A 13,234-nucleotide genomic window follows, 5' to 3' on the forward strand; every position below is an offset into this window, starting at 1 on the left:
GAGGTGGATCGTGTGCGAGAGAAAGGCTGGCGCTGGAGGGGAGAAAGCACCTCGTTGGGGGTGGACGAGGATTGGTAGGAATGGATTGTAAGAGGGGGAAATGTGGCTTTGAGAGAGACAGCGGTGGTGGAAAATCTGCGGTGGCACGTGTTCTGAGGGGTGAAGGGTATTTGGACAAGAAAGAGACAGAATAGCGATGGAAGGGAGGAAGTGCGAGGATAGAGAAGTGGGCGGTAGGAAAGACGGCGAGGATGAGGGAGGCAGGAGATTGGAAATCTGTGGGAATAGACGGGACGAGAAGGTTAATGTTGTAAGTAGATTCGCCAGAGACTGGTCGGAAAGTAGGAAGAGTACGTGAGAGAAATGAAACGAGTGGAGAAACTTTGATGAAAGGAGGACGGAAAAGTGGGAAATGGGAAGGAATTGAACAAAGGCTACGAGTCGTAGGTACAAGAAAGAAAAGAATAATTGGAATATCTCTAAAGATACGGAGAATGCGATACAAGGGTAAAAGCAATGGAGGGAGAGGACAAGTTGTTTGAAAAGAGAGAAGACGATTTGTAGAATTTAAAAGTAAAATGGAGGGGATAAAAGCTTCGGATAGGATAGAATAGAGAAAGAAGAGGAACGAGGGGAAAATGTTGTCGGAAGGAGGGGAGAAAGCTCGTAGAGAAAGCGAGCGGTATTGTACGTGGGAGAGAGTTTGGAAAGAGAAAGTTATACGAGATGGAAGAACGACAACGAAAAAAGTACAGCGAAAAGGAGATAAAAAAATTCACGAGAGGAAAGAGGAGGCTGCCCGTGAAAAACTACGAGAGCTGGCAAGGATAATTTTATGAAGAGTGGAGCGAGAAAGGTAAATCGTACGATAAGAGGAAAAATAAGAGGAAAGTACGCCGATGCGGAGGGTGCGCGAACAAGATAAGCGAAGCGAACGGAGATGATTAAGAGAGCCAGCTGAAATTGTAAATGAGAGAACGTTAGAAAAGGAAAAAGAGACTCGTGATGCAAACGGGTACACAGGTAATAATCAGAAGAGTAAAAAAAATTACTCCATGAAAAAGAAAGAGGAAATTGAGAAAATAAAATACAAATGAAATAAAATAATGTAAAAGAGGAGATTCTGTTTTATGCAGAGGTTGCTGCATCAATCCCGAGTAGCAGCTTTCTGCTCGATGACATTGCAAGTACCTCCGGACAGAATGCTTGCCTCGTAATTGAATCGTTGTGACGAGGAAGGAAACGTACGCGTACAGGTGCGAGCTAGTGATCTCCTTGAAAAATTTCCCGCTTTTCTTGCTTTCTTTATTTATTCTTGGCATTGAACTGGGGAAAATTAATCCATCGAACATGATGTCCTCGAGACGACACGTGTTATGGATTTAGTCACGATCGACAACGACTTTATAAAGCCTAATCATACTGTAAAATAACCAAAAGTTATATTACAGCATATTAAAAGAATAATACACGAAACAAGATATTTGTTATTATTCCAGTTATGCATTCTTGAAGATAATTTATTTACAACTCAGTTGCGTACCCATTTTCAACCGTTCTTTTCTACCGTTTCTGTTTTTTTCCGTAATTAAATACTATTTTTTATACGTATATATTATTTTGTAAAGAAAGACTTTTGGTCTGTTTCCGTTAGAAGAATTAATTTTTAGAAGAAATGAAAGAAAAATAACGGAAAAGAAGTTTAATTTCTGATCGCTTACCGCTATCACGTAGAATTCAAAGACGATCGATCAATCGAGCTCCGTAGTATTCGACGCGCGATTAGAGGCGGCGCATCTTTTCCATATTCCGGATCAATAATCGACGTATTCTTTCAGGACGATGGTAGAACGCATGCCGGTAGAAGCCGAGAAAATTGTGGCGGGGTCGGACGAAATATCGCCAACGCCTTGATCAACCTTGGTCTGAACGCTACACGGTTAATATCCGTCGTTGGTAACGACCAGCCTGGGAAAGCTATAATTAAAAGTCTAGGAGATGGTGCCCAGACTGTGGAGCAGTTGTCAAATATGAACACGGCTAGGTACGCGTTGCTTTTCCCCGCCAATTTTCCGCAAATGCTAGATCATCGACTTCTATGTCTAATACCAAATTATCTCGACAATTATAAGTTTTTTCTTTCTCTCTTATCGATTAACTCACACGAAATCAGAGAACTCAATATTTCTTTTTCATAATTTCTTTTCTCTCTTTGTTTTCGTCCCTAAATTGTATTAGATTAAATAATTATAGATTTTTTTTAAAAGAACACTCGAGTACGTTTATCAAGTTCAAGGTCCGCTATTATGATTTAAAAGAACAGAGGTATAAGATACTTCTTGTGCAATACTGAATCCGAAGACAGTAAAAGCTCATCATTGGTATTAATGGTTATTGGTTTCTGTAGCGAATTGCTGATCGGAATAACCATTGACCCCGTAAATACCACTCGAGACCACTTGTCCCCGATTTCCAATAGTTTTTCTTTTGCCATCTTCGAATTCGTTCTTTCACACGTTGAAAGAGACATCTTTTCCTTTTGCGTTACATGTACATATGTACATTTGAATATTTTGTTCACTGGTCTTTTATTTATCTTCTTAAATATGTATTTGTGTTTGATTTTTAAGATGTACCGTGATCATCGATTACAAAGGCGAATGTCGGTTCGCAGTCGGCGAGATGGAAGTGTTCTCTAGTATCAGCCCGCATTTGGTGAAGAAATACCAATCGTACGTGGAGAATTCGAGTTTCATCGTTCTTGACGGTAATCTACCTCTAGATACGATTCGATACGTATTGGATCTTGCAACGTGCTCAAAAATTCCAGGTAGGTGATACTTTTATAAGCTTTTACTTCATTTCAGTTTTTTTTCTTCTTTTTTTCATTAATCTCATAAAATATTGATTGTACTTTCAAGGTATATGATATAAAATCTGATTAACGTTTACTATGTAAAACTTTGCAATAAAAAGTAATTAGAAAGATATGTACATTTTTATGATTTTTCAATTTCGATAATTTTTATCGTAATTATTTTATAACTTCTAAAATAACATTTATAACTACTAAAATATTCTAGACTTAAATATATATTTATAAGTATATATAAAACAATAGTCTAAAAATGTGAGAACAGTTTTTTTTATCTAAAAATACAGGTTTTTATAAAAAAAATATGCGAAGTTAATACTGTCGCTGAGAACACGCACTCAATTGCAGGGCAATGTCATAAAAAAATGACTTTAAAAGCAGTTTTATAAGTTTTCACTTCTAATTAATCCAAAAATAGTTATAAATCGATTTGAAATAAATCTTCTTTGAATACTATATATCCTCCCAGTATATAATAACTATTTCATATAAAACTATAAAATTAATACAAATTTTGCTTTATGTACTACATTTGCATTACTAAGTTTAACCATTTGAGTGCCACTGGTCTTTGCTGTTTCCCAATAAAAAATTGCGGCACGATAGCGCTTCTTTCATTCCATGTCCAAAAATGGCAGGCGGCGTGATAGCGCTTGTTCTATTCCTCGTCTAAAACTGCCAATGAGCGCGATTGCGCTGCTTTATGTTTATATACGATAAGTCTTATTTCTTTCAGTTTAATGTTATTCTGATATCCTTTTGAGCATAAGTACTAACATCAATGGGTTTAAATCATATAAAAATATTATTTAGATATTTTATGGCATTTATGTAAATTTCAATAATATTTGCATCCAAATGTTAGACTGAAATTAAAATTCGTCTTTTCATCAACTACCTCGTTAATATAAACATATATTTCATTATCGTTTTTTATAGTCTACTATATATAATTTAGTTCATTATATTATTACAGCAATGGTTGTTTAGAAGAATAAAAACCTGTACATTTACAAAGTATAATATTACTCAAATTTTGTCTTAATTTACCTAAGACTGAACAATAACTGTAAAGACATGTATCGACAAAAAATGAGCATACTGTTATTATCGGTTTCACAACCTAGAGCACTGGGATTTTTTAACACAGGATATAAGAAACGCAATAGCGCCACTTGGCACTCAAACGGTTAACATAAAGCTAATCAGAAAGACATGAATGAAATAACTGCCAAACCATATGACCACAACAAATAGCTATGGTTTGATTATATTAGTCAGTCTGTATGCCAATATTGCTCTCCAAATATTGATACTGCTAAAAACAATAGAGTACCTGAAATTTAAAAATTATTTGAAGGTCATAAACGTGTTTTGCTTATTTTACTGATATATTGTTGAAAACTTCTACTTACCTACTGTGACACAACACACGAAAGCAGTAGCTAAAAGCATCCATTCACAATTCATTACAAATTTCAAAGGCCAATGGACTAAGATCAATACAATCACAACTTGTGCAAAGAATAAGAGTAAAAAACAGATGTGACAAATGTTTGCACAACCATCAGTCACTGGCAATAATCATTTTCTAATTACATAATATTCTTTGAAAAAAATGTGGTGACACCCAACAAATTGTTTTTTGATTTTTTGCGAAGTTAAGAATATGAGTATCTAATAAGCTGTTCAAAATAATATTCCTAGAATTACATATATTTAAAATTAGTGAAAATCTCTTTTTTTTAATTTAAATCCAGTAGGGACTGAAATGAAATTAATTTAACAATCAGAAGATATCTATAAACATAGCGAAAAAATACATAATAAACAATTAATAGAGGTTATGAATGTTTTTCACTCACTGCAAGTCTACGAAATGATATTGCTTACTTAAAGCGCGATAATATTCTTGTTCATCAACAGACATTATTATTATTTTGCTTCTTTCTTTAAACCTTAAAATATTCTATTTATCGTAAACTTGCTACACCACATTCGTTTCACTACCAGTAATGTACCTTAGTTTTAGTTGACATCCTGCAAATTTGCTACTTTCTATAGTCAGATCAGTGGTTCTCAAACAAAAACAAAATAATATATAAATAATAACTATTTTCAACATTTAATCTTATCTTTATTGAAGTAAAGATATATTACAAAAACGATGCATTGTGCTTAGTTAAAAACAATTTTTTTATAATTTACAGTCAAGGACGAATAATTAAATTAATTCATATAATTATGTTAGTATTTTTATATGTGTAAATTACACTAGTCTTTACAAATCTTGTACATATAAATTGACCATTGGCAGTAAATGTTTACATTGTAAAACTTATACAACTTTCCATAACAACTTCTTATAATTCAAGAAAAAAGAAATTTTTCTATTGGATACAATTGAGATTACTCTTCCTTTGCTAAAATAATTAACTTTAGATATATTTCCATTAACTTTCACTTTCAGTATAATTTAATTTCCAAAAAGTTAATAAACAAGTAAAACAACAATAAAAATACAAAGGTTCCCTTCTCATTCCTACTTAATACAATTTATACATATCTTGTATATATAAAACTTGTATATATAAAACAAAAATACAAATCTTGTTTTATAACATACTTTGTACTAGAATAATAGAAAACATATCTTACATTATACTATTATTAAAAACTAGCTAATATATGGATGGAATGACATTACAAAATTTTAGCACTAAATTGTTGTGCAAGTCTCATGTAATAATAATACTCTGACTCATGTACGAGATTCAAGCTGGAATCTTGTTTGAGATTCTTTTAAATACTCTCGTTTTTTACGTTGAACATTTGCTTCAACGAGGAGAAGAACTCCTGCTATAATTGTCCACATACTACCCACAGCTGCTATTATAAAGGACCAACCAAAGAAATTGTTTGCATGTCCAGGCATCCAGCCATCAGTATTTCCAAGGCAAGCAAATATAATTACTGCTAGTCCACCACTTATTCCACCAACAAACAGTAAACTTCCAATTGTCGTAATAAGTTGTACATAACGTTTCTGTTCTGGATCACAACATAGAGTGAACAATAATATCAATACAAATGATACCATACTCAACAGGAAGCATAGAGTAAAGAAAAACTGTGTTGCTATCATAAATGCTGTAACAAAGAAATTAAGATTAATGATACAATGACAACATGTTACTTTGATAAATTTATAAGTATTAATGGGAATGATTAAGCTAAAAAGAAACTTACGAGGTAGTAGAAAGCCTCGAATATCAGAATAACCTGCAGTGAAGGGATCATAAACCCATCTACAACCAACGAAAAAGCGTCTGGGTGCGTCCATTTCTTGAGGATTTGGAAGTGATCTAAAGCAATGCGTCCACAAGCCTAATTTGTCGAGTTTTGCGCCAGTGATACGATAATCACTCACTAACCATGCTGGTGTACCAAATGCAACGCAAACACACACGAAAGCAGCGATAAAGACACCGACACCCACATTGCCGGAAAAGCTTCTTTTCTTCATTGTGAAAAAATTGTTTCGTGAATGATCACGATGTAAAACAACGCGTACGACAAACAATTCAAATCTACTGATCTAGTAAAGATCCCACGGCATTAACCACACCCAAACACGTTATGTTGTGTGATGACCATGTAGCTTACCATACCATCCAACCTAACCTTGTAAAATCGTGAGTATCCCACGAGTACAAACTAGCAGTTATGACAAGGAAAGGGTTCTCAATACCTAATTAAAATATTATTTAAATATGTCAACTATATTTAAAAAAGAAATTTTAATGAAATATCTTTTTTCTGTTATCAGTTACGAAACATAGGCGATATAATAGTCATTTATTAACATTCATACATTTAAATGATAAATGCTGTTAAACTGTTAAAAACTGCTAAAAATTGCTAAAAAGCACATTAAAAATTTTGCGTGATATCTAATAATGTTAAAGTTAAAAAATCTTTATATTATTCAAATACTTAATGAAAGGTGCTTTAAATGCTATAGAATGATAAACAAAGACTTAAAATGGGAGACGCTGCTAGTATGAGAATTTTTTATAAATTTCTATTGTAGTAACGACATTACGTCATTGACGTTTCAACTGAATTACATATTTCTACATCGCGAAATCTTAAATAGTAAATGAAACGGAAATACTAAAATGTAATTCTTCTTATTTAGGTCAATTTTCTCGGCTATTAAAGTTTTTAATAATAAAAATTTACGAAATCAATGTAAACTATTAAGTTTAAAGAGATAGCTCCGAAAAATGATAAAAAAGATTTCTAACGAATTGTTGTTTTGTATTTTATAAAAAAGAATTTGTTTAATTCATATCCATAAACTTCAATTAAAATTCTTGGAATCGATATGACTTATTCTACTATTCAGTTTATGTATGATTCACCGAGATGCAATTCACATTACTTAATGTCATTAAAATTAAAACAATATCGCAAAAAAATATTCATGATGAAATTAAAATTTACTATTCATTATACGTGTCATTTTATTAATAATTTTACGTTTCCGTAAATATTGTTAAATATCGAAGGATGATACGGAACCAATAGTAACACCATTTCCAGGTGTGATCGATATAGTACGTGAAATTGTAGAAGTTGCTGATTAAAATAGGAGCTAAACTAGGTCAACAACTTACACCTGACGTCGATCTTCGTGCACGCAATCTTAGTCGTAACTCACGTTGAATTATTTCCCCCGATAATAAAATGGGTCAGAGTTTGACCATATTTACCCTTTGTAACCTAATTATTTTGCTTTAATCCGCAACTTACGCATATATTTATTTGTCAAAAAGGCAAATATAACAGAAAAATTAACATAAATGCGAAGAAGAGGAGATATGATTTCGAACAAATTACTTTATTCAACTTCATTCTTCATATAATTCTCTAACATTTCAATTCACTTGCATAATTAAGGCCACTTATATCTAAAATCTCTTCTATGGACGGATTCGTTAACAAAGTTAACATACAAATTATTTTACAAAACAATAAATACAGCATATTTATGTAACATTTTATTACAAAGACGTATAAAATATTTTTTTTATATTATTACCTCCAACTTCCCTCAAATATAAAAAATTATTGCATTTATAACTTTAAATGGTTGTATGTGTTTTTTGTTCTTCCCGTAATATTCTTTCTTGTTTCTTTCTGTGCCTACGGCCTTCAATCAAAAACAATGTACCTGCTATAACCAAAGTAAAACTACCAATAACAGCTAATGCATAAGACCAGCTGATGTTATTATGCTCCCAATTGGGCATCCAGTCTCTACCATCGCCTCGTGCACCAAATATTATAACAGCAATAATACCACACATTCCACCTAGTACCAAATTTCCACCAGTTGTCCACAGAAGCAACTGATATTTATCATGATGTTGTGAGCAACATGTATATAATACAGTTAAGAAACCTCCTATTAATAATAAAGTCAGACATAATGTAAAAAAGAATTGTGTTGCAACAAAAAAATCTGGCAGGAGTATATCATGTATTATGTAATATTCTTCTTCAAACACCCACCAACAACCATAAAATTTAGTGTCATACAAATGATGCGGATCTCCAAATCCTTGGAAGCATACCTGCCATAAACCTATAATAACATTTTATAAGGCAATATAGTATTTAAATAGTATTTTTCTTACTAATATGTCAAATATGTAAATCAAATTACCGATTTTGACAAATTTTGGATTTTCCAATTTTCCATCGGTTTCAAGCCAGTTGGGTGTGGTGAATGCAATGATGATTGAAAGAAATGCAAATGCTGTGCATATAACAGCAGCTTTACCGTTTAGAGTTTTACTCATTCTATTGCTTTATTTTATAAATAGTTTTTAAGTTTGACTTATTTTACGTGGTTTTCAGATTTGCTTTTAAGCAGCTTTAGGTTTTAAGTCGGAATGTGGTAATGTGACACATACACTATGCGTTATGTTTTGCGTTGTGTATGCGGTATGCGTCTATGAGACGATGAAACAAATGATTAATAGATGTCCATTCACATGAAGAATTTTTAGCGCTCTAGCAGCGCTCCATATTGCGAGGAATGCATTTAGTCTTAGCGCCATTATTTAAATAGCATCTTAAAACCAAACAATTAGTATATAAAAATTACATCCAGTGTATTAAGATAAAAAAAATATATTTAATATAAAATTTAAAAAATAATTATATTTGTAAATTGAACTATGATGTATTAAAATCAAACATGACATTTATTTTTTAGTTTGGTATGAACCCACGGATGTGAACAAGGCAACTAAAGTATTTAAAGCAAAATCGCAATGGCAAAATGTTTTGCATTTTATATCACCAAATAGGAATGAACTATCAGCTATTGGGAAATATCTTGGCATATCGGTACCTGACAACAAATTACCTATAGACTTAGAAGAAGTAAAAACAATTGCAGAGCAAGTAGCTGAATTTATCCCAGTAGTTATAAGTACATTAGGATCACAAGGAGTATTGGTAAATATTTAATAATTAGAACAAATCTAAGAAAATATAAATATAGAATTTAATAATTATTTTTTATAGGTCGTTCGTAAAGCCCTTGGAAATGATCCCTTTTATGATAAAAGAGGAAAATTGGTTGCTCATACTATGGTCACTTCTCGCCTATATCCTCCCTTATCTTTTATTTCTGATGATCCAAAAGAAACATACAATGTGAGTGGTTGTGGTGACTGTCTTACTGCTGGAATAATTTATGGAATTCATAAAAATTTAGATGAAACCAGCTGTCTTTCCTTAGCTCTAAAGGCTGCTGCACTTTCTTTAACTTCATTAGATGCAGTCCCCACTTCACTTTCATTATTATGCAATGATGCACAACGTTGATAAATATTAACCATTGGAAATTATATATTGGTATAAAATACTTTAATTATATATAATATATATTTTTATAAGATAGAGATTAAATGTGGACGGATAGATTTTAATAAATAATTAATAACTGTATAATCATAATTAGTGGTTATGCTTTTATATAAGTTCACTAGCTTTCTTCTTTCCCCATTTCATAACAAATTCGGCAACATTAAATTTTCGTTTACATCCATTATAATTCATATATCTTATTTTCCCAAATATATCTCTTTCTGGCCAACCATGATCATGGACACCACAGATAGACCACATGCAACCTAGAAGCACAAATAAAATATACATATTGTGTAATAATAAAATACATCACAGAAGGACAGATAGAGAACTAACCTACATAACCATTCGGATCACAACCATCGATACTGTACTTATTATTTAAATAATTGGCCCATTCTAAAGCAATCTCAGGTATTTCAGTCCATTCTAATAATTTCTTTGCCCAATACATTCTTAAGAATCCATGCATTTTTCCTGTTATTATCATTTGATTTTGACATGCATTCCATAAATCATCATGTGTTTTAGAATTTTCCAACTGACTTAAAGAATATACATATTTTCTTGTATCCTTCCTAAATGTAATAAAATGTTAACAATAATCCAATGTACACAACTTGCAATAAATAAAATAAATTACCGATGTTTATTTAGTGTTTTTATAGCCCAAGGATAGGCACCTTCAACAAGATCGTACTTTTCATTATAGAAACAAAAATTATCACTAAGTTCTCTTCTAATAATAGCCTCCTCCATGAAGGATTCAACTGATTTTTTATACAATCCTTTATATTCTTGTATTTCCAAAATACAACGTTGTACTGAGATCATACCAAAATGAAACCAAGGTGATAAATTACTGATGACATTTGACAAAGGATTATTACGTTCATCTCCATATTTTTGTAAGTGATTCTGTATAAAATTTTCAAGTTCCTTAATACCATTTCTATATCCTGGTTTAGCCCATGTAATTTCAGTTGTTGGCTTACTTGCTTCTACATCTTGCAAAGTTATATCCCAATTGTTGTTTTCAAATTTTTCTTTTGTTAAATATGGGTGCTTAATAACAGGAGGAAATTCTGTTAAAAATTCTTGTAATTTTGTATTTATTTTATTTCTGATGGTTTTAGCAGCAAACTCCTGTTTTGATGATGCATACCAGCAAGGCACAATATTATGAGCATCTATCTTTGAAAGATGTATATTAACATATCAAATGATTATCTGTAAATTACATCATCAATTAAAATCGTATTTACTTGATAAATAGGGATATCTTCTGGAAGATTCTTTTGTACGTTATCGATCCATAACATAGGTAACTTCAATGGATAAAAATCAACGATCACAGCCCCCATGTTATATGTTTTTACAAATTTAAGAATACTCTCATTTGGTTCACCATGTAAAAGATGAAAGTTTAGATTCAGTTGTTTGCATTCTTCTTCAATCTCCATTAATCCTTTTAAAAGAAATTTGTAATATCTCATAGAAGCATTTAGGAAACTTGGCATTATGCAAAAACATATATGGAGAGGTACATTTCTTTTCACAGCAATTTTTTGGGCAAAGAGCAGAGCCCAATTGTCTAAAAATGTTAAATCTTATTAATAAACTAATAATAATGAAAGAACTATGTAGAACTATGTATTAAATATATACCTTGTGTCCTAATATCACGAAACATCCAATACAAGATACCCTTACAGTTTTCTTTAACATCATTTAATTCGCTTAAATGTTTAATACGTTGTTTATTAAAATTAAATGTCATAATAGATTCAGATACCTAAAAAATAACAAAATATTCAAAGAAGTATATTTTGCTAATTTTCTTAAAAAAGAATCATCTTACATTTTTTCTATTCTCTTCAAATTTTTTTAGAAGATTGATAACTTTTTTGCGCTTAGATGGATTTAGCTCATCCATATTTTTGTGTACAATTTTATTTATACTAAATAATACTGAAATATCTATACATATAATACTTTGCACGATTCTTACAACTTTTGAACTTAACAACTTACTACTATAGAATATTAAATCATATTACGCAATACATATATCTTACAGCCTAGAATATATGAAATACAAAACAATTTATCTAAATCATTTAACCGCTAAAACGCTACTAACTTAGAGTTAGAAACCCGCCATATTAGAGTCCGTACTGTTACTTATTTTCTGATTGGTTATTCCCTTGAATCAGCTGTTTTATTATGTTCATATAATTTTTAATAGACTTCAAATAGGTAAAAATAGAAAAATGAAAGATAACTGGAGGACACAGTGCACCATTAAAATGAAAGAAAACGTAAAAATGGATGGGTAAAAAATTATTCAATAATATATATGATTCAAAGCAATTTATTTTAATTCGTTGTAACATATACAGCAAATTCCTTACGCATTGTTTGTTTCTTCGCTGACTGCTTGATATCATTGAAGCAGAATAAATCAAAATATGTTGGGTTACATACATTACACAACACACATTCCATTATATACTATTACACTATTATAATGAAAAGATAAGAAAGATAAAAAAGAAATATGCACTCAAAGCAGCGCAAAATCTTCCTAACAAAATAAAATAAATAGGTTACCTATTAATTGTAACATTATGTTTCTTCTTGCATACATGTATCTATTCATTTGGACAAGTTGAAACAAACCCAACTTTACGACACACTGTGTGATCGTAGAACGTATAAAATGTGTAGAAGTAGTATATAACAACTATTTTATTCGATAGAAGTAAACAGCGTTTCGATACGCACTTATACAATGTCGAAACACGATGCGTTTTATACATACAGTGATAGAGATGAAAGTTTACTTGGAGGGAGAACAGCCAATAGAAATAAATTCCACGAAGTCACGTGGTTTGCGACGCAGTGTAACCACGAGCAAGATAAAGCTACCGTCAACAGAGACGAATGAAACGTAGAAAGAGAAGGTTAAGTTTTGTTCTCGTTAAATTAAAAGAGTAAGAAAGAACAGTAGGTAAAGAGAAAGACAGTCGTATATACATCGGTAGTAAGGAAGGAGATGAAGGGCTGAGAACGATAGAAACTATACGTGAAAAGACAAAGGATATCGTGAGAGCGAGAAAGAGAAAGATAAAGGAAGGAGAGAATAGGAAACGAAGAGAGGGACAGACGAAGGAACGAGCGGACAGACTGGCAGACGGACTTGTCCGACTCGCGACTCGCGACTCGCGATCTCGTGGCTGCGTTTCAGCTGCTGTCCCGTGTGCCGCTGTTCACTAGGCACATTCGAGCACCAGAGGCGCGCGACGTAGCAGTAGATATTCGGTTCGGTATAGAGAAAGAGGGGAAAATACGTACATATATATACATATTAATATATATATACTATACATACACGTATACACATAC

The 13,234-nt window shown here is 31.9% G+C and overlaps 4 protein-coding genes across 5 annotated transcripts in view; 1 reads left to right on the top strand and 3 right to left on the bottom strand.

The window, feature by feature from the left end:
* LOC100746573 (pseudouridine-metabolizing bifunctional protein C1861.05) overlaps positions 1-9,913 on the top strand; it is a 35,272-nt gene extending 25,359 nt beyond the window's left edge. Inside the window, exons 6-9 of the mRNA XM_033320444.1 lie at positions 1,839-2,044; positions 2,631-2,830; positions 9,165-9,409; positions 9,479-9,913. Coding sequence (XP_033176335.1) covers positions 1,839-2,044; positions 2,631-2,830; positions 9,165-9,409; positions 9,479-9,781 — 954 coding nt within the window. The 3' untranslated portion in view covers positions 9,782-9,913. The remainder of the gene's footprint in view (positions 1-1,838; positions 2,045-2,630; positions 2,831-9,164; positions 9,410-9,478) is intronic.
* Positions 5,608-6,460, bottom strand: LOC100744566. Its single transcript, XM_033320470.1, has 2 exons — positions 6,125-6,460; positions 5,608-6,025 (listed from the first exon to the last, which is right to left on the bottom strand). Exons 1-2 carry the CDS (start codon positions 6,399-6,401, stop codon positions 5,637-5,639), a joined length of 666 nt encoding a protein of 221 aa, XP_033176361.1. The 5' UTR covers positions 6,402-6,460; the 3' UTR covers positions 5,608-5,636.
* Positions 7,763-8,929, bottom strand: LOC100744446. The gene is made up of 2 exons (XM_003488980.3): positions 8,610-8,929; positions 7,763-8,528 (listed from the first exon to the last, which is right to left on the bottom strand). Exons 1-2 carry the CDS (start codon positions 8,743-8,745, stop codon positions 8,026-8,028), a joined length of 639 nt encoding a protein of 212 aa, XP_003489028.1. The 5' UTR covers positions 8,746-8,929; the 3' UTR covers positions 7,763-8,025.
* LOC100744892 (deoxyribodipyrimidine photo-lyase) lies at positions 9,809-13,101 on the bottom strand. 2 transcript variants are annotated; one of them, XM_024367272.2, is made up of 7 exons: positions 12,440-13,101; positions 11,688-12,262; positions 11,495-11,621; positions 11,092-11,420; positions 10,470-11,020; positions 10,163-10,404; positions 9,809-10,089 (listed from the first exon to the last, which is right to left on the bottom strand). In XM_024367272.2, the coding sequence occupies exons 2-7, from the start codon at positions 11,760-11,762 to the stop codon at positions 9,929-9,931; spliced, it is 1,485 nt and encodes a 494-aa protein (XP_024223040.1). In that variant the 5' UTR covers positions 11,763-12,262; positions 12,440-13,101; the 3' UTR covers positions 9,809-9,928. The 2 variants fall into 2 exon arrangements, with proteins under 2 accessions (XP_024223040.1, XP_012240424.1); XM_012385001.3 differs by lacking the exon at positions 11,688-12,262.
* Positions 13,102-13,234: the final 133 nt, after the last annotated feature.

Source organism: Bombus impatiens, unplaced genomic scaffold, assembly GCF_000188095.3.
Source record: "Bombus impatiens unplaced genomic scaffold, BIMP_2.2 scf_0317, whole genome shotgun sequence".
NCBI lineage: Eukaryota > Metazoa > Arthropoda > Insecta > Hymenoptera > Apidae > Bombus > Bombus impatiens.

What these genes read in the sequence shown, in the direction of transcription:
- LOC100744566 (XM_033320470.1), bottom strand. Translation starts at nt 6,401, where the DNA reads ATGAAGAAAAGAAGCTTTTCCGGCAATGTGGGTGTCGGTGTCTTTATC. An exon ending in TCGAGGCTTTCTACTACCTC is followed by an intron (nt 6,026 to 6,124) that starts GTAAGTTTCTTT and finishes TCTTTGTTACAG; the next exon opens with CATTTATGATAGCAACACAG.
- LOC100744446 (XM_003488980.3), bottom strand. Translation starts at nt 8,745, where the DNA reads ATGAGTAAAACTCTAAACGGTAAAGCTGCTGTTATATGCACAGCATTT. An exon ending in TCCAAAATTTGTCAAAATCG is followed by an intron (nt 8,529 to 8,609) that starts GTAATTTGATTT and finishes ATGTTATTATAG; the next exon opens with GTTTATGGCAGGTATGCTTC.
- LOC100744892 (XM_024367272.2), bottom strand. Translation starts at nt 11,762, where the DNA reads ATGGATGAGCTAAATCCATCTAAGCGCAAAAAAGTTATCAATCTTCTA. An exon ending in AAAACACTAAATAAACATCG is followed by an intron (nt 10,405 to 10,469) that starts GTAATTTATTTT and finishes TATTACATTTAG; the next exon opens with GAAGGATACAAGAAAATATG. An exon ending in TGATCCGAATGGTTATGTAG is followed by an intron (nt 10,090 to 10,162) that starts GTTAGTTCTCTA and finishes TTGTGCTTCTAG; the next exon opens with GTTGCATGTGGTCTATCTGT.